Source organism: Bufo gargarizans, chromosome 11, assembly GCF_014858855.1.
Source record: "Bufo gargarizans isolate SCDJY-AF-19 chromosome 11, ASM1485885v1, whole genome shotgun sequence".
Classification (NCBI taxonomy): Eukaryota; Metazoa; Chordata; class Amphibia; order Anura; family Bufonidae; genus Bufo; species Bufo gargarizans.
Window position 1 is genome coordinate 36,080,098 of NC_058090.1, and position 21,548 is coordinate 36,101,645.

Here is a 21,548-nt window from a genome sequence, read left to right on the forward strand (position 1 = left end):
CGCTCCCCGGAGCCCCGTGGCCTCTTGATACAGATTTTTTTTCTGGTGTTTAATACAGGAAGTGCTCCTATCTACAGGATACAGACAGATCATTTACTGTTCTCTGTCTTCCAGGTGAAGGGTCCGGGGATAGGTCTCCTTGGCCATTCTAAAGGTGGAGACTTGGTGCTTTCTATGGCCTCCTTCCTTAAAGGCATAGCGGCCACAGCTGTTGTGAATGGCTCGGTGGCGAATTCTGTCGGAATCCTTCACTACAAGGACAACACTCTGCTTCCTATTGGCTTTGATGTTAAAAAGTTAAAACACCACGAGCCAGGAGTGGGCGATATCCGCGATGTATTTCATAATCCACTAGAAGAGGCTAACCGCAAGAGCCTTATTCCTGTTGGGAAAGCCGACTGCAAGTTTCTGTTTATTGTGGCAGAAGATGACAGGAACTGGAAGAGTGACTTTCACGCCCAAGCGGCGTGCCAGCTTCTGCAAGAGGAGGGCAAAGAAAAGCCTGAAGTGGTGTACTATCCCAAAGCCGGCCATTACCTAGAGCCGCCCTACCTCCCCTTGTGTAGGGTGTCTATGCACAGGCTTGTTGGTCTTCCCGTGGTTTGGGGAGGAGAACCAAAAGCTCATGCAATGGCACAAGTGGACTCATGGCAGAGAATTCAGGCCTTCTTGCACAGGCATCTAAAAAATTACCTGGAGAATAAATTATGACCATATTGTATTATGAGCACATGGCCTTAAAGGGGTTCTGTTAAAGGGGAATATTAATTATTAATATTTTGCATTATAATTCATATTAATAAATAGTGCTATTGTTGCACTACCTTTTTCTGAACTGCGTGCGCTGAATTACGGTGGCGGCAAAAAAAAACTATAGGCTGTATTTGAATAATAAAATATTTATTAAACCAATAACACATTTACAGTCAATTATTTCTGCTATATCTATATATATTTCTATTAATGGTTATATAAATATTTGATCGATAAAAAATAAATACACTGCAGCACTTCCAATAGGTGAAATAGTGGGATCCTTTTATTCACCCATGCAACGTTTCGGTCCACTTGCTATATATATATATATAGAGAGAGAGAGAGAGAGACACACAGTACACACACGTAATAGCAGCACCCTCCCAAACCTAACTACCACAAGCTGTCCCTACAGAAAAAGGGTTCATTTGCAATATACAGGGGTTAACAGGGCAATATAGGGTCCAATGCAGGGGTTAAATGCAGTGATAAGGGTACTGCAAGGGGTTAAATGCAGTGATAATGGCACTGCAGGAGTAAATGCAGGGACCTAGTATTGAAGGGGGTTAATGGGCGTTGGTGGATTATGGCAGGGTAGGGGTAAATGATAATGCAGGGGTAATATTGCAGGGAGTAGGAATATATATTGTAGGAGTACAAGGTGAGCAATACAGGGGTTAATAATACTTAGCCAATGTTTATAGTCTCTGTTTCTGGAGGGGCTGCTCGGCTCAACTCATGTCCAACCCATTTAACTTTAATCTGTGTGTGAAGTCCTACCTCTGTTTGTGGCGATGAGCCCAACAGAGCGAGAGAGAGTGACCCCTTTGTCCTGGCTTGGGCTAATATAAGCCCATAGCAGCCCACCTCCCCCTCCTCAACCTAAGGCGCAGGGACATGACATCATCTTGTGTGTGTGATGGAATACCTGCACTCAGACTGTAACAGATAACTGCAAATTGCCCCCCTAAAGGCTAGCTCAGGATCTGTACAGACAAAGATACAAAATAATTCCTGTCCAATGTGTAAATGAGAGCACCCCCCCCCCCCCCCCAGATACACCATGGCACCACACGCCCATGTCATAAACAATTCCTAAACAGAAGGTGGGGGAGAGCATAATAACTAGGCTGGTATATATATATATACCCAATATATGCACTTCCTTCTACAGGTTCTCCGGGAATAATCAGTTTTTAGCAAGTGCCCACTGCCTGCCTGGCATGCTTCGGTGTGGGAGGGAAACGGGAAACACAGGGAATCAGGCCTGAGAACTAGGGAAGGAAGATGGACACCTCCTAGTAAAACCCTAACCAAAATCCTGACTTACTACCAGTATGAACAGACCCCAGAGGTAGGTGTGTTCATACACAGGAATACCTGGAGTCCTATCAAGCCCTATAGGACCCTGGTATTAATGGCAGGGACGAGACTACCTGATGCAAAAGTTAGCATACAGGGCGGGAGAATTTAACGGGGGCCACAAAGGGCGAACGGAGCGGCGCCCAGAAAAAAATAGTAAGCGCTATTAGATCCACGCTGTATGCCCTACATACCCTGATACTTAGTTTATAAAGTCTGGACCCATGAAAGCTCCTCTTTAATGGCTAGTAACTCTCTCTCACCCACATCATAATTTCTTTCTGCGGAAGAGAGTTATTTTTTTTTTAAAAAGGCACATGGACACCATTTACCAGGCGACGGGCCCTGCGATTAAACTGCTCCTACCCCCACCTCGGACGCGTCCACTTCCACAATAAAAGGTTGTGATACATCCGGCTGCACCACTATAGGGGCAGAAGAGAAGCACTCCTTTATCGCAGAAAAGGCTCGCTACGCTGAATCAGACCACACTGAAACATCTGTCCCTTTCTTAGTGCAGTGTCCCAGGGGGTCAGTAGTGTATGCTGGGCTTTGTAGTGCAGATTGACCACTAACCTGGGATCCACTGTCGTCTTCAATTGGGGCAAATACTGGAACAGGCAGGTATTTAACAGTTCGTGACGCCAGTGTCAATTAAACGGTGACACGCCGTGTATGGTATTGTAGAAGAATGAAGCAAGCATAGGATAGCCAACAAAAACTGGAACTTTTACTGAATATCAGTGGATACAGCGGGTTCTTGGGAGTACAGAATGACCGGTCTTAGCAAGGCATTATACAGAGTGTTGATTACAGGAGATGCAGTACAGGCGGTTTGCACACTATTCCTGACTGGTCCTGCTACATGTGACTCTCTCTCCAAGGTCTAATGCCCTTTATCTGGCGTACCCTTGAAGCTGTCCTTATCTAGTACCTCCTCTGTTATCTTGAGTACCTCTTGCTTTATCTGATCGGCCTCTGTGGTATTCTGTGTCTTCGCTGTTTAGCTATGCCCTTCTGACTTCTATGCATAAGGACTCAGGAGGGAAACCCTCTCTGTACTGAGTCTGGAAACTTCTCCCCTTCTGAGCTAGGCCCTAGCCTATTTATACTGAACTGGGGGCTCCCTCTGCTGGCTGTTATAAGGATTGCCGGTAACCGGCCTGACTGGCTTAAAGGGAACTACACACTCAAATCTAGCAGTGTCGGGTAGCCTACCCGTATGCTGCACACCCCCAGACTTTAACGTGAGTAAGGCCTCGTACTCACACACATGCCTGAACCAACATAAGCTGATGCATAAGTTAAACATGGCATTATAAATATAATAAACAACGATTTCACACAAAATATAACATTTGCAATAAATGACGCGAGAAGAAGGGGCGTCTTCTTTCTTCTTAGGCACGGCCGCTGACCTGGCACAGCGGACTTAAGGTGAACCAGGTTAGTCTATTTTTTTTCCTTGACTGAAGTATAATAAGGAACTACACAGGGTTTCCCCGTGGGTATAGAACAGGCAAGGGCTCACGTGGAGGAGTCCATTCTTGCGTACAAACGTCAAGCAGGCTATTTCTATTAACAACTGTTCGGGGGGAGACACCACCAGCATAGTCAAAGTCTCCTAAATGGACTGGCGGACGTCCCCTGGTTATCCGGGTGGACCTTCTCAACACAGGGGTCTCCTCTTCCCTTAGCAACGAGGTAGAAGAGAGAGGAGCAACAGGAGGATCTCCATCCGTGAGACCTTGGTCAGGAACAACTGGAACAACAGGAACAACAGGATCCACTAGAGGGGGAGCTGGATCCGGGGCATCTTGAACCGGCTCTTCTGGAAGTGAAGGTACAGTAGGTGCCGGAGCGGGCACCAACAAGTTCAACCATGGTGTCAGAAGCCAATGCATGGGATCAGCGTCATACCTTAGATCACGGACAGCCTGCATAGGATCCTCGGGCCGTATTGATGACTCTGACACAGGGGGTTCAGAGATAGAACTCTCGGCACTGGGTTCTGGTGTCAGGCAGAGCTTTAACCGGTTTCGGTGTACAATTTGGGATCCCCTGCCTTCCCGGGTGATCTCATAAGTGTGAGTTCCAACATTTGGGATTGCAGTGACAACATAGGGACTTTGTTCCCATTTACTGTCCAGTTTACTGGTGCGGCGGTTATTTTTTAACCATACCACAGCCCCTATTGTCAAGGGTTCTGCATGGGCTGCTTGGTCATAGTCTCTCTGCTGCCGGTCTCTAGCATAGTCCATACGTTCCTGAACAATAGCTTGGGCCGTATTCAATCGCCTTTGGTGTTCAGCAACCCAGTCGGTATTAGGTAATGGGTTGATGCAATCAGGTACGAGTACGTCCAAGGAGTGGTCAGCAGGCAATAACCCTTGGCGCCCAAACATCAAATAGAAGGGGGTATACCCGGTGGAACAGTGTATGGTATGATTGTATGTGAACATGAGCTGTGGCAACAGATTAGGCCAATCTCCCCTGGTTTCAGGAGGCACGGTCCTCAGCATCTCTATCAAGGTCTGATTCATTTTTTCACACAATCCATTACCTTGCGGATGGTAGGCCGTCGTCCGGATCTTCTTACAGTTGTGCAGGCGGCACAGTTCATGGAACAGATGGGACTCAAAAGCAGGACCTTGATCGGTGAGGATCTTTTCTGGACAACCGTAGGGCAGGAGGAAGTGTTTCCAGAACAGTTCGGCTGTAGTCTTGGCCGTCTGGTCTCTCACAGGCACCGCTACAACAAACTTAGTGAAATGGTCAATAATAGTCATAGCGTACACATACCCTGAGCGACTAGGTTCCAGCTTCACATGGTCAATGGCGACAAGTTCAAGAGGACGAGTACTTACAATGGGTCTCAGTGGTGCCCTCTGATCATGGTGTTCACCTCGTTTCAAGGTACAGGCTACACACTCTCGACACCACTTCTCCATGTCTTCTCGCATGCCCACCCAGTAAAACCGCTGGCGGATATTTGCCTCAGTCTTTTGGACCCCAAAGTGACCGGATTGATTGTGGTACATCTCCAACACCATACCTGCATCTCGTCGGGGTATGAGAATCTGATGCACCCTCTCGTTGGACACTGGGTCTAGGCTTCTCCGCAGCAACAGGCCCTTTTGTATGAAGAGCTGATGGCGCTGTCTCCACAGTTTGATGAGCTCAGGATCTGTACTCTTACGCCGAATCCTCTCAGGGGTTCTGCCACTGGTGATGAAGTCCAACAATTCACCCAGCACTCTACTTTCAGACTGTAGTTTCACCCACCTTTCTTCTTTGAGTTCAGGCCTACTGGAGGGTGAAGGAACTGCAGCTCTGTTACTGGTAGCCCGAGCCTGATCCTGTTGAGCAAATTTATGGTAGAAGGCCGGCATTTCTACATCTTCCCAAGCATCTCGCACATCATCAGGAGCTGTCTCTGTGGGAAGCCTGGATAAAGCATCAGCATTGTCATTAGTACGTCCAGCACGATATTTTACAGAGAAATCATAGTTGGCGAGGCGAGAGGCCCATCTTTGCTCCAAAGCCCCCAATTTAGCTGTATTTAGATGTGCCAGAGGGTTATTATCAGTGAATGCAATGAAGGGGGTAGCGGCTAGATAATCTTTGAATTTCTCCGTCACTGCCCACACTAATGCCAGGAACTCTAGTTTGAAGGAACTATAATTCTGGTCATTTTTCTCAGCTCCTTTCAAGGAGCGGCTTGCATAAGCTATCACTCTTTCTTTTCCCTCTTGGATCTGGGCTAACACAGCCCCCAGGCCTCGCTTGCTAGCATCAGTATACAGATGGAAGGGCTTGCTATAGTCTGGATAACCTAACACGGGAGGCTCAGTCAGTTTCTTTTTTAACAACTGGAACGCTATCTCTCTTTCTTCATTCCACTCAATGGGCACTGGAGTTCTAGGACTTTTCTTGGGCTGCCCCCTCAAGAGTTCCTGGATAGGATCGGCTATTTGAGCAAAATGGGGGATAAAACGTCTATAGTAGCCGGCAAAACCAAGGAAACCCCTCACCTCTTTGACGGTAGTGGGGACCGGCCAGTTACGGACAGCCGCTAACTTATCAGGGTCAGGTTGTATGCCCTCTCCGCTTACCACATGCCCCAGGTATTTTACCGCAGGTTTGAGCAAGTGGCACTTGGATGGCTTTACCTTCAGGCCATATTTGATAAGGATTTCAAATACCTCTGCTAAGTGTTTCAGATGGTCTTCATATGTTTTTGAGTACACAATGACGTCATCTAGATACAGCAGCACTGTTTCAAAGTTTTTGTGACCCAAGCACCGCTCCATTAGTCTCTGGAAAGTTCCTGGGGCATTACATAACCCGAACGGCATACAATTGAATTCGAACAGGCCCATGGGAGTGGTGAAAGCCGTCTTTTCCCTATCTGCCGGGGCCATGGGTACTTGCCAGTAGCCACTGGTCAAGTCCAACGTGGAGAAATAGGCAGCGGAGCCCAGAGCAGTTAGTGACTCCTCAATGCGGGGCAGTGGGTACGCGTCTTTGTGGGTTATTTGATTAATTTTTCTATAGTCCACGCAGAAACGGATACCACCATCCTTCTTCTTTACAAGGACCAGGGGTGCCGCCCACAGGCTACGACTGTCCCGGATTACATTAGAGTCTTTCATCTCTTGGATCATTTCCTTTACAGTCTGATAGGAAGTAGGCGGTAAGGGTCTGTATCTCTCCTTGATAGGAGGATGAGAGCCAGTAGGTATGGTGTGTTGTATGGCACTAACCTCTCCATAATCAGTAGCATGTTTACTGAAGGCCTGGTGGTGCTCTTTGACAAGCTGTAGTATCCCCTCTTGTTGATGTTGGGGGGTAGCCTCGTCCCCGACATGGAGCTCTTCCCACCAGGGCACTTGTGACTGGGGCACCGGCGGACATCCGCTGACTACAGCTGGCGGCTTTTCTGTCACTGGAAGACGGATGATGTCTTGGAAGAACACCTGAGAAAGCTGGGCAACAGGGTCATGCTTAGTAAGCGCAACAGGATGATCACTCAGGTTAATCAGACGGACAGGTACTTTACCTTGGGAGACATTCACCAGGCACTTGGCAGCTCTCACGTAAGGGTAGTTCTCCATCTGGATTGGTTCCACCAGGGCTGGATAATCTTGGCCTTGGACTCCCAGGACAGCACGACACCATAAGAGAGTTTGGGAATTAGGAGGCAAAGTCACAGGTTTATTATCACGAATCCTGGCAGTACAAATTTCTCCTTTCCCGTTAGCAAACCTCTGCTGGGCACTTAACACAGTGATAGTCTTTTGAATCACCCTCTTGGATGCAGAGGAAGCGGTGGGCAGAGTCTGGTGTAATACGGCAAGTATTTCTGCATAACAGTTTTTGAAGACATTGGTGCCTAGAATGACAGGATGTCCTCCTCTGTCGCCAGCCTGTACTACTATCACCCCCTGTTGAGGCAAGGTTACTTCTCCCACCTGCAGGGTGGGTTCCCAGTATCCATGGATCTTTACCGGTTTGCCATTGCTGGCGACAATCTCTACCCAGGATTCAGGCGGCTGGGTCAATTGGTTGGTGTCCCAGAATCTTTCAAAGGCGGGCAGCTGAATAGTAGTGACCTGAGACCCAGTATCTAATAGGGCTTCAAAGGGGACCCCGTTAATCTCCACATTGATTTTAGGATGGGATCCTACATACCGTGGCATCCAATTTGGATCTTTTGGACCTAGTGTTCTACCTCCCGAGGGGTGGTCCTCAGCCTCAGGGGTTGCCCGTTTAACTGCCAGCAAGTGGATTCTGTGTGTCCCATCTTTTTGCAGTATGTACACACGGGCCGCTTGCGACCCCTATTGCGCCTCCCAGGATCCCTGGGGTGAGTCTCTTGGTATGGAGGTGGGAACGGCTTAGAGGGTGACAGGAACTCCTCTTCTGACATCATAGGTTTTTCCCATTCCTCCATTTTTCTGCACACTCTCTCTAGGCTTTTAGTGAGGTGATTTACTTGCTCTGTCAGCATGGCGATAGTATCGGTAGCTGTAGCCTGAATAGCTTGACCGGCCTCAGCTCGGTTAATGATAAACGGTTTTGACCTGCAGGCTGATAACTCAGGTGGGGTGCTCAACTCTGTAGATACTGCTGACCCCAGAATTTTTATAGCCAGTTCTTTAAAGTCCAGAAAGGTACTGTTAGGGTGTTGGGCGGACAGCATCTTTAATTGGGTCCTTATTTGCTCACTAGACACTCCGGTAATAAATTGTTCCCTCAGGGTCTGATCCTGGTTATCAGCTTCCTTGGGATCTATCTGAATTACAGCCCCCAAAGCCTCCTGAAGTGATAGGGCATAGTCACGGAGGGACTCACCGGGCCTCTGTTTCTTGCCAAAGAAGTGCATCTTTATCTCTGAGGCAGTCCTCGTTTCCAAAGTGGCCCTGAGGCGGGTGAATATCTGCTCTAGAGTACTCCGTTCCGCAGCAGGCCAGGATAATACCTCTCTGCGGGCAGCCCCCTCCAGTTGCGCTAGCAAGATTTCCATTTGCTGATCAGCATTTATGGGGTATAGTTTGAATAAGGCCAGCAACTTTTCCTTAAAGTCCCTTAGGGTATGGGCCTCTCCGTTATAGCGGGGAAACCATGGGGCCCCAAAATAGTAAGGCATGGTAAAGGGCATCATGCTGGGGGCTATAGGATGATTAGGAGCCGCAAGCTCTCCCGGGTCCGGCCGCTCGGCAACTCCCGGATCTGACATGTTAACTTATTACGAGGTGGCCGCTGGTGACTAAAGGGGCCGGAACAATCCCCTTCCCTCCGGATACAAGTTCTTACCGGTATCGCCGGGTTCGCGCAGGCCAAATCTCGTGAGACTCCGGACGTCCTGTGTACGCGGTGACGTTGCTGACGCAGGAAAAGCAGGGCCGCGGCGGTGCGATGATGAAGAGGGCGGGATTCTCTGTGTCTTTGAAGGGATCCGCCCACGGAGGTCCTCAGCAGCGCGGGAAACTTTACTCCAGGCGGCCGGTGGCCATCTTGATCACGATTCCCTGACAGCAAGCAGGGTGTTGCAAAGTCCAATAAATCACAGTCCACAAGTACGATTTTCTCTCTGGGGGTAGCGCAACACAGTACAGCGTCTCTGATTCCTCCCAGGCACAATTTCAATCCACCGGCTTGGAAATAAAGGGTACAGTCTTTGTAATACGGTGGTGGAATAGTTAAAGCACACAGTTCACACTTCTCTGCACTGTAGAAGTATGCGGATCCTGTTCGTGACGCCAAAAAAGAGCGATGCAGTGTCCCAGGGGGTCAGTAGTGTATGCTGGGCTTTGTAGTGCAGATTGACCACTAACCTGGGATCCACTGTCGTCTTCAATTGGGGCAAATACTGGAACAGGCAGGTATTTAACAGTTCGTGACGCCAGTGTCAATTAAACGGTGACACGCCGTGTATGGTATTGTAGAAGAATGAAGCAAGCATAGGATAGCCAACAAAAACTGGAACTTTTACTGAATATCAGTGGATACAGCGGGTTCTTGGGAGTACAGAATGACCGGTCTTAGCAAGGCATTATACAGAGTGTTGATTACAGGAGATGCAGTACAGGCGGTTTGCACACTATTCCTGACTGGTCCTGCTACATGTGACTCTCTCTCCAAGGTCTAATGCCCTTTATCTGGCGTACCCTTGAAGCTGTCCTTATCTAGTACCTCCTCTGTTATCTTGAGTACCTCTTGCTTTATCTGATCGGCCTCTGTGGTATTCTGTGTCTTCGCTGTTTAGCTATGCCCTTCTGACTTCTATGCATAAGGACTCAGGAGGGAAACCCTCTCTGTACTGAGTCTGGAAACCTCTCCCCTTCTGAGCTAGGCCCTAGCCTATTTATACTGAACTGGGGGCTCCCTCTGCTGGCTGTTATAAGGATTGCCGGTAACCGGCCTGACTGGCTTAAAGGGAACTACACACTCAAATCTAGCAGTGTCGGGTAGCCTACCCGTATGCTGCATTAGTCATGTCAGTTAAGGGTTTTACTATTGTCGAATAATTCTGAATACATTTTCGGTAATAGTTGGTGAACCCCAATAACCGCATAAGAGCCTTCAGTTTTTCAGGTCGATCCCAGTCCAATACAGCACGGACTTTCTCTGGATCCATTCGAAAACTTGAAGATGACAGCAAGTACCCCAAAAACTGCACCTCGTGTACAGCAAAAACACACTTCTCTAATTTTCGTACAATTTATTGTCCTTTAGGATCTGTACCATAACCTGATCCTGATGTGTTTCCACGTCTGGAGAATAAATTAGAATGTCATCCAAATACACGACTACAAACCTCCCCACCAGGTGATGAAAAATGTCATTTACAAAATGCTGGAAAACCACAGGAGCATAGGTCAACCCAAACGGCATGACAAGGTTCTCAAAGTGCCCCTCTGGGGTATTAAAAGCCGTCTTCTATTCATCTCCTTCCTTGATCCTGACCAGATTATATGCCCCCCCCCCCCTTAAGTCCAACTTGGAGAACACCTTGGCACCAATAATCTGGTTAAACAAATCGGGAATCAAAGGAAGAGGGTAAGGATCACGGACACTAATCCGATTGAGTTCACGGAAATCCAGACATGGCCGAAGACCTCCATCCTTTTTTTTTTTTTTTTTTTTTACAAATAACCCTGCTGCCACTGGAGGCTTGGAAGGTCTTATGTGTCCTTTAGCCAAACTCTCGGTAATATACTCTCTGATGGCCGGTCTTTCAGGTTCAGAAAGGTTAAACAAACTAGATTTTGGCAATTTAGCTCCGGGAATAAGGTTGATAGGACAATCATATTCCCGATGCGGAGGTAAATCCAGGCAATCAACTCGGCAAAATCTGATATAAAAGAGGGCAATGTCTTAGTAGTTAAAACAGAAAAAAAATGTATTTAGACAATTATCAATGCAATAATCACCCCAATCCAGAATCTGTCTAGCTTGCCAATCGATGGTTGGATTATACTTGCTTAACCACGGTAAACCCAGAACCACCGGTGCAGGGAGACCCTCCAACACCAAACACGAGATGAATTCCTGATGAAAGTCACCCACTCTTAAAGGGATGTCGTGCACCACTTGAGATAAACACTTCTGAGCTAGAGGTGCAGAATCAATAGCAAAAACAGAAATGTTTTTTTTTCTAATGCACTCGGTGACAACCCGTGCACACGGGCGAACTGAACATCGATCAGGTTCACCCCTGCCCCACTGTCGATAAACACCTCAAACCCCACAGTTTTTGACTCTAGCGCCACCTCAGCAGCCAGGAGAAATCGGGTACTACCAGTAAAAGACAAATTCACATTTTCTGACTCTCCTCTCACCCCTCCAAGAGTCAGATGGGAATTAAATGTCCCTCTCTTTTCTTTTTGGCGTTGAATGCATGGACATACTCTGATAAAATGTCCGCAAAAAAATGATCATGTCCCCCAGAGAATCTGTCTGGGAGGGACACTTTAGGTTCAAGACAGGCCTGGTAACCCCCACCACCACTAGGAACAGCAGCCTGTGGTCTCTGCATCTGCGAGACAGTCGTGCGGAGGTCAGCTACCTCCAAAGACAGCCCTTGCAGCTGACCTGCCAGTTCAGCAATAGGGTCCATGGATGCACACCAACAAAAAAAAAATTGGGTTTCGGTGGTCTATAATGTCACGCTTCGGTATGGGAAGGAAACACCACACCGAGCATAAGAGGGAAGGGGGAGCAGGGAATCAGGCCTGAGAACTACAGAAGGAAGATGGACATTTCCTAGTGAAACCCTAACCAAAGTCCTGACTAACTACCAGTATGAACAGACCCCAGAGGTAGGCGAGTTCATACGCAGGAATACCTAGAGTCCTTACTATGGGGGCACATTTTACTGGCACATTATTGGGGGGCATCTATGGGGGCACTTATTACTGGCACATTATTGGGGGCACCTTTTACTGGCACATTATTGGGTGGCACTATGGGGGCCCTTTTTACTGGCACATTATTGGTGGGCACTATAGGGGCATTTACTGAGGCCACAAAGAAGGGGTATTTTATATGGGGGGTTCTGTACAGTAGCATTTTATACTGGGACACATAATGGTGGGTACTATGGGAAAGGGGGGAGAGGAGTACTATGGGGTCATCTACGGGAGGCACTTAGAAGGGGTATTTTATACTTGCAAATTATGGGAGACACTGAGGGCATCTACTGGTGCACAATATATGGGGCATTTTATACTGGTACATTATGGGGGGCACTAGGAGGAAGGGGGGAGAGGAGCACTATGGGGGCATTTACTGGGGGCACTATATAGGGGTACTTTATACTGGCACATTATGGGGGACATTAGCTCAACTGGGGGCATTACAAGGGGGTATTTTTTGCATTGTCACATTATAAGGAGAATTATTTCTACTGGGGGGCATTATGGTGGGCTTTATTACTCCCCCATGGTATGACCCCCTAGTAGCAGCACCAGCCTCTCCCTGCTCTGCTATCCCTCTGCCCCTTCTCCAAATCTTTATTATGAAATCTTTCTCATTAGGATAAAACACAACATCGGCTCCGCCGAGCCCCCGGCCAAAGTGTTGAAGTGGCGTCTGAGATCCCCAAGGGCCAAGCCAAGTAATTGTAAGTTTTCATGTGAAATGTTTGTTATACACATATAGCCTACACTGTGCCACACAATATACAGTATACCTCTACACTGTGCCACACAATATACAGTATACCGCTACACTGTGCCACACAATATACAGTATACCGCTACACTGTGTAGTCTGTTCTATAAGCACCATTGTTCTATGGCGGCGGACAGAAAATAATCTGGAAGTGCCCCTCCCGAGACCAGGCTCTGGATCCGCCACAGATGCGCACATATGCAAAGAGGGGGCAAGGGGAGCCCTCTCCTCATGAATATACTGGACTCATAAACCCCATGTCCGGTGTATTCTTTCAGCGCTCCCTGTAGTAAAATGGCATAATATTTTTTTATCATTTTGGCTACTAGTAGTAAGGACCTGTAGCTGTAATAAGCCGGTATATTCTTTCAGTGCTCTCAGTAGCCAAATGGCACAACGTTTGTGTTGTTTTGGCTAATAGTACATAGGACAACATTAAACTGACAGATCTGCAAAAAAAAAATCACATGGCAACTTGCTGCAGAAATCTCTGTGACTAATGGTATGAACACACGACGGATTTTGGCGCATATTCTTGTTCTTATTGTCAGTGGGAACGCTGGGACAGTTTATAGTGCATAGCACAAAATAATGCATTATATATGTAACTTTTTAGTGTGGGATGGGGGGTGCGTAGTGTGTGGATTAACCCCATTAAACCTGGTAGAAATCAGAAGGTCAGCCTTGGATTTCTGCTAAGAATCCACCGTGTGCTCCGTACCCTATCAGTTCTATACATATAGTTTCTGCAACACATGTATGGATTTCTGCAGTCTCCATTAGGACGGCAGGGAAAGTCACAAGAAATTTCTGCAACAAATCTGTCGCGTGCGACCTTGCACTAACTGAGCAATGCAACTATAAGTATTGAATGATGCACTATTTATATAGGTAACACAATGGGCAAAGTAGATTGTACTGACATGGCTACAATCTGACATCTGATGGTAATGGTAAGGTGTGATTTTTATATTGTTAATTACATTCACATAAAAGAATATATTTATTAAAAACCTGCAGATTTGCTGATGATGCTCTGTGATTCCTACTAGAATTTGATACGACTGGATTTTGCATTGGAATATCAAGAGAGCTGCACCCATTCAAACATACTATTTCTAGTCAGTATATTGCAGCCATCTGCACAGATCTAAACTTATTGTTTCTATGACATCAAAAGTTCTAAAGTGACCCATTAACTACTTTGTGCCACTTTGATGCCCGTTTTTTTTGTGCCAACTTTTTCAGTTTCAGGGCCATTAGGGAACCATCCCTAGTAACCGAGTCACAGAAAATGGCAGAGAGGAAGTGGGGGCATGTCAGAGCTAGCTGAGATCCTGAGCCTGATAAAAGGACTGCTTCTACACAGCTGTTGAAGAGCATAGGATAGGAGCCTTCTGTGTGTCTGTAAGTGTGATCTCTCCCTCCTTATCCGTTCTGTGAGCTCTGGAGCTTAGAACAAACATAGTGGGAAGTCAGGGAAATCATGTAACAGCAGTCCGGTGCTGGCAGATTCCACAGAAGGGAGATTTCCCCTGCTTGTGAGAGAAATGCATCTAGCTGTGCAGCTGAAAGAGGGCATAATATGGCTTATAAAAACATTAGGGGAACCCAGAAGAGACCTGCTCCTTCACAATTATGATTGTACAAAGAAGCACAGCCATTATGCAAACTTTTTGGGGGAAAACTCAGGTACGCGTTAAGTTTACATGTTGCAGATATGCCTGCTGTATTCTATTCATTTAGTGGATCTAATTCATAAGAGGCAAGGATCCACCTGCTTGGTATTTTACAGTGACATGGATTCCAAATCCGCACACTGAAAAATATTTGAACTACAGAGCAGATTTGCATTGTAATCAATAGGCAGTTAAAGAGTTGGTCCCATTACAAACACTTATACCTTATCCACTTATTGGCAGGGGTCCGGCCACAAGAACGAGGGAGCTTTGGAACACCGGTCACGCATGCGTGCTGTAGCTCCAACTTTATGAGATAGCTGAGTACAGGCGCATTGAGCTGAATGAAGCAGGAGCGTCCATGCATAAACACTGCTCCATACAAGCAGGGGAACGCAGGGCGCCTGTCCTGATCACCAGGAGCCCAGCAGTCGGACCCCTTCCGATCAGATACTTATCCCCTATCCTGTCATGCTTTCCCAACTTCTGGATCTAGTGGGACAGACCTGGATTTTGGGGACAGTCCCAGGAATGCTGCAGCATGTCTGGCTTGCAGCCCTAAGGACGCAGATACAGTTGAATACAGTGGTGAATCAGGTAGCCATCATCTACTTGTTCCGCCATTCACCCTGTGACCACGATCGTCAGCTCTGTGCAAGCGCAATGTCGTGATGTCATCAAGCCTATTGCGAGACGCAGACTGAGGGATGTATAGCATGGCCATGCTCTAAGGGAGGATCACAGACATCCCAACCTGCAAAAACTCATTTCAGGGAGGTGCACTTCTCATTTCAGGGAGGTTTTTTTTTTTGTTTTTTTTCACGAACTTTTTATTACATTTTCCAAACATATGAAGTATCTGCACACTTTTCTCTATGGTGTGGAGGACCGGGCTCATTACCCTGCCCCAAATTATCATATTTATATATATGATTAAAGCATCCAGGGGGTGTGAATTTAACACTGGGGTAAATAATATAATTAAAATGAAGGGTTAAATGTGTAAATGTATTAAAAAAAAAAATGCATCTCTTTCAATAGTTATATAGCTACTGAATGAGACAGAAGGGATGCCTTTAACATATATATCTCCTTGAGAAGCCAATTTGACCCTAAAGGGTTAATTCAACCTGTAATCTAAACTCTGTCCTGTCACTTCTCTTATCTCTCTGCTCTGCTATCTGACTGAGATAAACCTTTCCGGGAGATATTGTTTCACATGCGGGTGTCAGGGAGCCGCTATCTAATAGCGGGAGACTCCCTGAACCTCCGGGAGAGTTGAGATCCCTGGGATCAAATATGCCTGGCGGACGTGAGTATGAGGTGTCACTAAGGGGGGGCATTGTAGTATGTTTGGGGCACTAAAGGGGCATTATACATGGGGGGGGCCATTACTGTAGGGCATTAAGAGAGTGTCCTATACTGTCTGAAGGGGTTAAGGGGGCATTCTGTGTGTGAGAAGGGTATAAAGAGGTATTATTGGTGTGCAAAGGAAACTGGATGGGATTGGGTGTATGGATAGGCAATGGCCAGGATTAGAGGCATTGCCTAATGTAAAAAATTATAATAATTTGCAGGCTGCGGGGCCACTGGTATTGCATCTCTGCATTTTTTCTAGAGTCTAACTGGTCTGTGAGGTGATCACGTGATTTCTGACAGGTCTGCTCTGTGATCTATTACGCTGTCCTGTGCCAAGTTTGATCTGTCATCTACTGCGGTGGGCTGGGAAGGGGGCTGTCACGTGATCTCTGGACGCCGTCAGTTGGCGCAGAGATGCTCCGTGTAGCGGGTCGCCTGGCCGCCGCGGTGTGCAGAGTCCGGACTGTCCATGGCCTGCTGCACCGGCCGGTGTGTCTGTCTGTGTCCCCTCAGTCGGGGCTGGCGGATGAGAAGCTGCACGTCCTAGTCCGGGGGCTCGGTCCTAGTGATCCGGTGACGCTGCGGGCGCTGGTGGCGGACGATCAGGGCTGCCTCTACGACTCGTGCGCCCACTACCAGGCTGATAGCTCGGGCACGGTGGATCTGCACCGGGATGCCGCTGTGGGGGGTGACTACACGGGGGTGCTGCCCATGGGCCTGCTCTGGAGCCTGTCCCCCTCTGTCATGGAGAAGCCTTACCATAGACTGGAGAAGAGGAGCGTGCACAAGTCCCCAGCGGTGGTGGAGGTGCTGGTGCACAAGGGGCACAGCGCCCCGAAGGTTCTGCCGGGGGCCGTGCTGGCCAAAACCAAATGCGAGAGGCGCTTTATGGCCCCCGGAGTGCGCAGGATCCAACTGCGGGAGGGGGCGGTGAGGGGCAGCTTGTTTCTACCCCCAGGTAATGCCACCGCTGCCACCATGACCATAGGGGCTGAGAGATGATCGCGCCCGGAATGGGGGGCTTTAAATAAGAATCGAGCAGTAATGTCATTGTTAGAATTTGCATTAGTTTAAAGGGGTTATAATGACCCCCTACTCGCCTCATATAGGTTATACTTGACCTGCCGCGTGGGGATCGGGAGCAACGCGTGCGCCGGGGAGCGTGATAAGTATAACCTGTAAGAGGTGTCTGGGCATTAGTATTCGAGTAAGAATTGAGCAATAAACGGCCCTCAGAGTTCAAAGTCGAAGGTCCTCGTCACGTCTGAGCCGGTTTTCTTACTGTTCTTGTACATTTCTTGGCACACGTTGGCATCAGGTCTGTTAACTATTTATCATTGCATTACCAGGGGAGGGCTCCTTTCCTGGTGTGATTGACATGTTTGGGGACGATGGTGGCCTGGTCGAGTACCGTTCCAGCCTGCTAGCCAGCCGTGGCATCGCCTCTTTGGCTCTGCCATACTTTGCCTTTGAAGACCTTCCACCTGCAATGACTGAATTCCACCTGGAGTATTTTGAGGAAGCTGCAAACTTTCTCTCCCGACATCCAAAAGTAAGACCCCGTAGAGATGTTCTTAGGTGTTTAATGAGTTCTGAAAAAGCAGTTACTGTTTTATGTGTTTCTGGGAAGCCGAGTGACAACCAGTATGACCACTGATGCCGTACCAGCGGGGTTGTCACACCTGGTATGGCAAATCTTCCTTGGCACGCACAGAGATTGCCACGGGGCAGGTATCGGTGCATATTGACAACACCAGTCTGGGTGACAACCACTCTTGGATACTGTATTGGCAGCTAAAGTACTTGTCACTTGGCTCTCCCCCCAAAAAAAAAAGATTTGACTGATAGACTTCCTATTAAACGTCATTAGCCTGTCGTTCTGTATTTCATATATGCGGTATCGGTGGTTTTGTATTGCTTTTTATGTATATATATATTTCTTTTCTTGAAAGATTCGAGGGTCTGGCGTCGGTGTAATCGGTACTGGTAAAGGAGCAGATCTGGCTCTCTCCATGATCACCTATCTACCCCAGGTAGTTGCAGCAGTTAGCATATCCGGTTGCTGTTCCAATACAGCCGCCCCTCTGAGCTACAAAGATGTCACCATCCCAGCCTTGTCCTACAACATGAGCCGGGTCCAGATCTCTGAAACGGCAGTGTTTGATGTCTCGGAAGCGCTCGATGATCCACTGGATCCGGCCAACCGTCAGTGCCTCATCCCAGTAGAGAAAGCCCAAGGTTCCTTTCTGTTTATTGTGGGAGAGGATGATCTGAACTGGAAGAGTCCTGTCTATGCCAAGGCTGCCGTGTCTTGCTTGCAGGAACATGGGAAGAGTAACTATACCCTGCTCTCTTACCCAGGAGCCGGGCATCAGATTGACCCACCGTCCAGTCCTTTCTGCCCAGTTTCTATGGATAGAGTTTTGGGAGTACCTATTTTAAAAGGTGGAGAACTTAAAGCTCACTGCCAAGCTCAGGAAGACTCCTGGCGGAAAATTCAAGACTTTTTTCATGCGCATCTAAAACAGTAGGTTAAAGGGGTTCTCTGAGACTTTTTAACTAGTGACCTATCCTCTGGATAGATCATCAATTTCTGATCAACACCTGGGACCTCGCCGATCAGCTTTCTGAGAAAGCAACGGTGCTGCCAAGCACAGCGCCGTACATTGTATAGTGGTTGTGCTTGGTATTGCAGCTCAACCCCATTCACTTCAATGGGGCCGAGCTGCGCCTAGGCCATGTGACCTGATGAACATGATGTCACATGGCCTAGGGAAAGTTACAGGAACGCCGGTGCCTTGTCAGACAGCTGATCGTTGGGGATCCCAGGTGTCAGACTCCCATGGATCAGATACTGATGAGCTATCCAGAGGTGACGGAAAACCCCTTTAACTAAACCAAGATGTCTGGCTCTGTACTTAAAGGGTCACTGAACTTTACAAGACTTTTGATATGTCATAGCAACAAATCAAAGGCTTTTATTAGCGGGGATCTAAATGCTGATCACTAGCAGGAGGGCAGAGAAGCGCTTGCATAGTGCTCGCTTCTGGCGATGGAATCGTTACGTGCCCATAGACTTCTATAGAGCCGATCTCCTGCAGCGAGGAGAGGATATAATATGTGACCGCTTCTCTCTCCTTGTTCTAGCAGTTTGTGAGGTCTCAGCACCCAGACCACCAATGATCAAAACCTTTCACGTGTCGCTGTGACATATCAAAAGTTTTTTGAAAGTTCAGTGACCTTTTAAAGGGAAGCTCCTCTGTGAGGGCGCGCAGTGCCATTATTCAGGATTTACCCTTACACTTTGATTGTAAATACAACCACTGTATGTTGAAGATTATTTTTGTGTGTTGTCAGTGTGACCCATTTAGGGTAATTTTTTTTGCCACCGTTCTTCTCCATTGTCATCCACGAATGTTTTTTCAAAAGCAGATAGGGGTAACAGTGGAAAGGAAAATGGTAAAACCAAAAAAAGGTGTCTTGTTAAATACTGTATTTATATGATTTTAATTCTTTATTTTGATTGATCATGAAATTAAAAAAGAATTATAAAAAAAAAAAAAGTTAATCACAGGGCAAGTTCCAGGACATACACTACAGATATCAAATTATCTAAGTAAATTGGTCTTTAGAGCAGAGGTGCAAAATGACGCAGCCAGCTCTACATCGTTCCTTCAGCGGATGATATAGTAGTATTACTTGTGGCCATTCAGATGAGTGCCCATCTGTGCGCCAAATTCATAAGTCTCCCCTGATATGTTTTATGCTTCAGACCCTCCACCGTTTTTGTAGGCCACTTTTGCATTCCGTTCCCCCTTCCCCCCCGAATATCCACCCTTGTGTCATCAGCAAACACGCAAACCTTCTCCTATGTCATCTACCAAATATTATAAAGGACCTACGACAGACCACTTGAGGTCCACCACTTGTAACTTGTCTATCTTCAGAATGCACACCGTTAACAATAACCCCCTGGTATCGATTCATCAGCCGACTGCAAATCCACTGAACTATCCAGAGATGAAGTCCAACCTTCAATAATTTATCTATCAGCTCCTCACGTGGCATTGTATCAAAGGCTTTTCTGAAGTCCTGCTAGGCAATATCCACTGATCCACCTTTATCCAACACTTTTGTGACTTATTAAAAAAAAAATCGTTAAGATTAGTTTGACATGATCTTCCCTCGGTGAAGCCGAAAGCTGTTTTGGAGCCAACAGGTTGCTGGTTTTTAGGTGGTCAACCATCCTCTTTTTCAGGAGGGTTTCCGTTATTTCTTTAGTGCTACTGGTGTCTGTAGTTTCCAGCTCTGTATGTTTTTTCTGTTAACAAACGTATCCGCTTGACCTACAGCAAAAACGAGACGTGAACAGCCCCCAAGTAAGTATGCTTCCCTCCGTAGGTCTGGCCATGGGAAGGGGAGGGGAGTCTGCCTTGAAGGCCTTCAAAGATAGAAAACACCTTTAAGGGGTTAATGCCTCATGCACAGGGCAGGCATCGTACTTCTGGAAGGGCTTCTATCTGAGACTATCTCTGTAGTGTGGCGTCTGATCGGTTTCCATGTTAATTGTGTCCTGTCCATACCGTGAACTTTTCCTACATTTAGTGAATGCTTGAAGAATCTTATTTTAAAAGCAGAAATATTTGACGGCTGTAACTGATTTAACATGAAAAATAAATCTATTTTTGAAGAAAAAAAAAAATGAATGCACTCCGATTTTCTCTTATTTGACAAAGTAGCTTAAAAAGTAAAATATAATCCCCTCTCAAGGCCTAGATGGTCTAGTTTGGGTAAATTTAAAGGGGTTCTGCAGTTTGTTTAAACTTATGATCTATCCTCTGGACTTTGCCGAGATCATCCATCCCACCTCACAGGTGTGGCATATCAAGGTGCTGATTAGACAGCATGAATATTGCACAGGTGTGCCTTAGACTGCCCACAATAAATGGCCACTCTGAAATGTCCAGTTTGATCACACAGCACAATGCCAAAGATGTTGCAACGTTTGAGGGAGCGTGCAATTTGCATGCTGACTGCAGGAATGTCTACCAGAGCTGTTGCCCGTGAAATGAATGTTAATTTCTCTACCATAAGCCGTCTCCAAAGGCTTTTCAGAGCATTTGGCAGTACATACAAGCGGCCTCACAACCGCAGACCACGTGTAACCACACCAGCCCAGGACCTCCACATCCAGCATGTTCACCTCCATGATCGTCTGAGACCAGCCACCCGGACAGCTGCAGCAACAATCGGTTTGCATAACCAAAGAGGTTCCATTATAACGGAATTCGCAGACTGAATGCGAAACGGAAGCCTTTAAGAGGCATTCTGCTTTGATCCGTCGTAATAGAAGTCTATTGCCAAGCATAACGGATCCGTCTGGTTTCCGTTATGCAGGACAGAAAACAAAGTCCTGTTCCGCCCTGCATGACAGAAACCAGACGGATCCGTTATGCTTGGCCATAGACTTCTATTACGACGGATCAAAGCATAATGCCTCTTAAAAGCTTCAGTTTCGCATTCAGTCTGCGAATTCCGTTATAATGAAACCTGTAACGGAATTCCTAACCCACCCGAACCCGGTAACCAAAATACATTTGTGTCCATGAGGCCTAATGGGAAAGGAAACATTAATTATTGGGTCTGGAGTAATTGGTCACCTTAAAGAGGCAGACGGGGCACGATCACCTCTCTATCCCAGGTGCTTTTAGC

General features: G+C 47.1%; 2 protein-coding genes across 4 annotated transcripts in view; both read left to right on the forward strand.

Annotated features, from left to right (window-relative positions):
• The window catches only part of LOC122922153 (acyl-coenzyme A thioesterase 1-like), a 43,591-nt gene extending 42,773 nt beyond the window's left edge, over window positions 1-818 (forward strand). For all 3 annotated transcript variants that reach the window (XM_044272657.1, XM_044272658.1, XM_044272656.1), the window contains one exon: window positions 115-818. In XM_044272657.1, coding sequence (XP_044128592.1) covers window positions 115-711 — 597 coding nt within the window. In that variant the 3' untranslated portion in view covers window positions 712-818. The remainder of the gene's footprint in view (window positions 1-114) is intronic.
• Window positions 819-16,187: 15,369 nt separating this feature from the next.
• On the forward strand, window positions 16,188-20,526 carry LOC122921574 (acyl-coenzyme A thioesterase 1-like). The gene is made up of 3 exons (XM_044271656.1): window positions 16,188-16,794; window positions 17,186-17,388; window positions 17,789-20,526. The coding sequence occupies exons 1-3, from the start codon at window positions 16,251-16,253 to the stop codon at window positions 18,365-18,367; spliced, it is 1,326 nt and encodes a 441-aa protein (XP_044127591.1). The 5' UTR covers window positions 16,188-16,250; the 3' UTR covers window positions 18,368-20,526.
• Window positions 20,527-21,548: the final 1,022 nt, after the last annotated feature.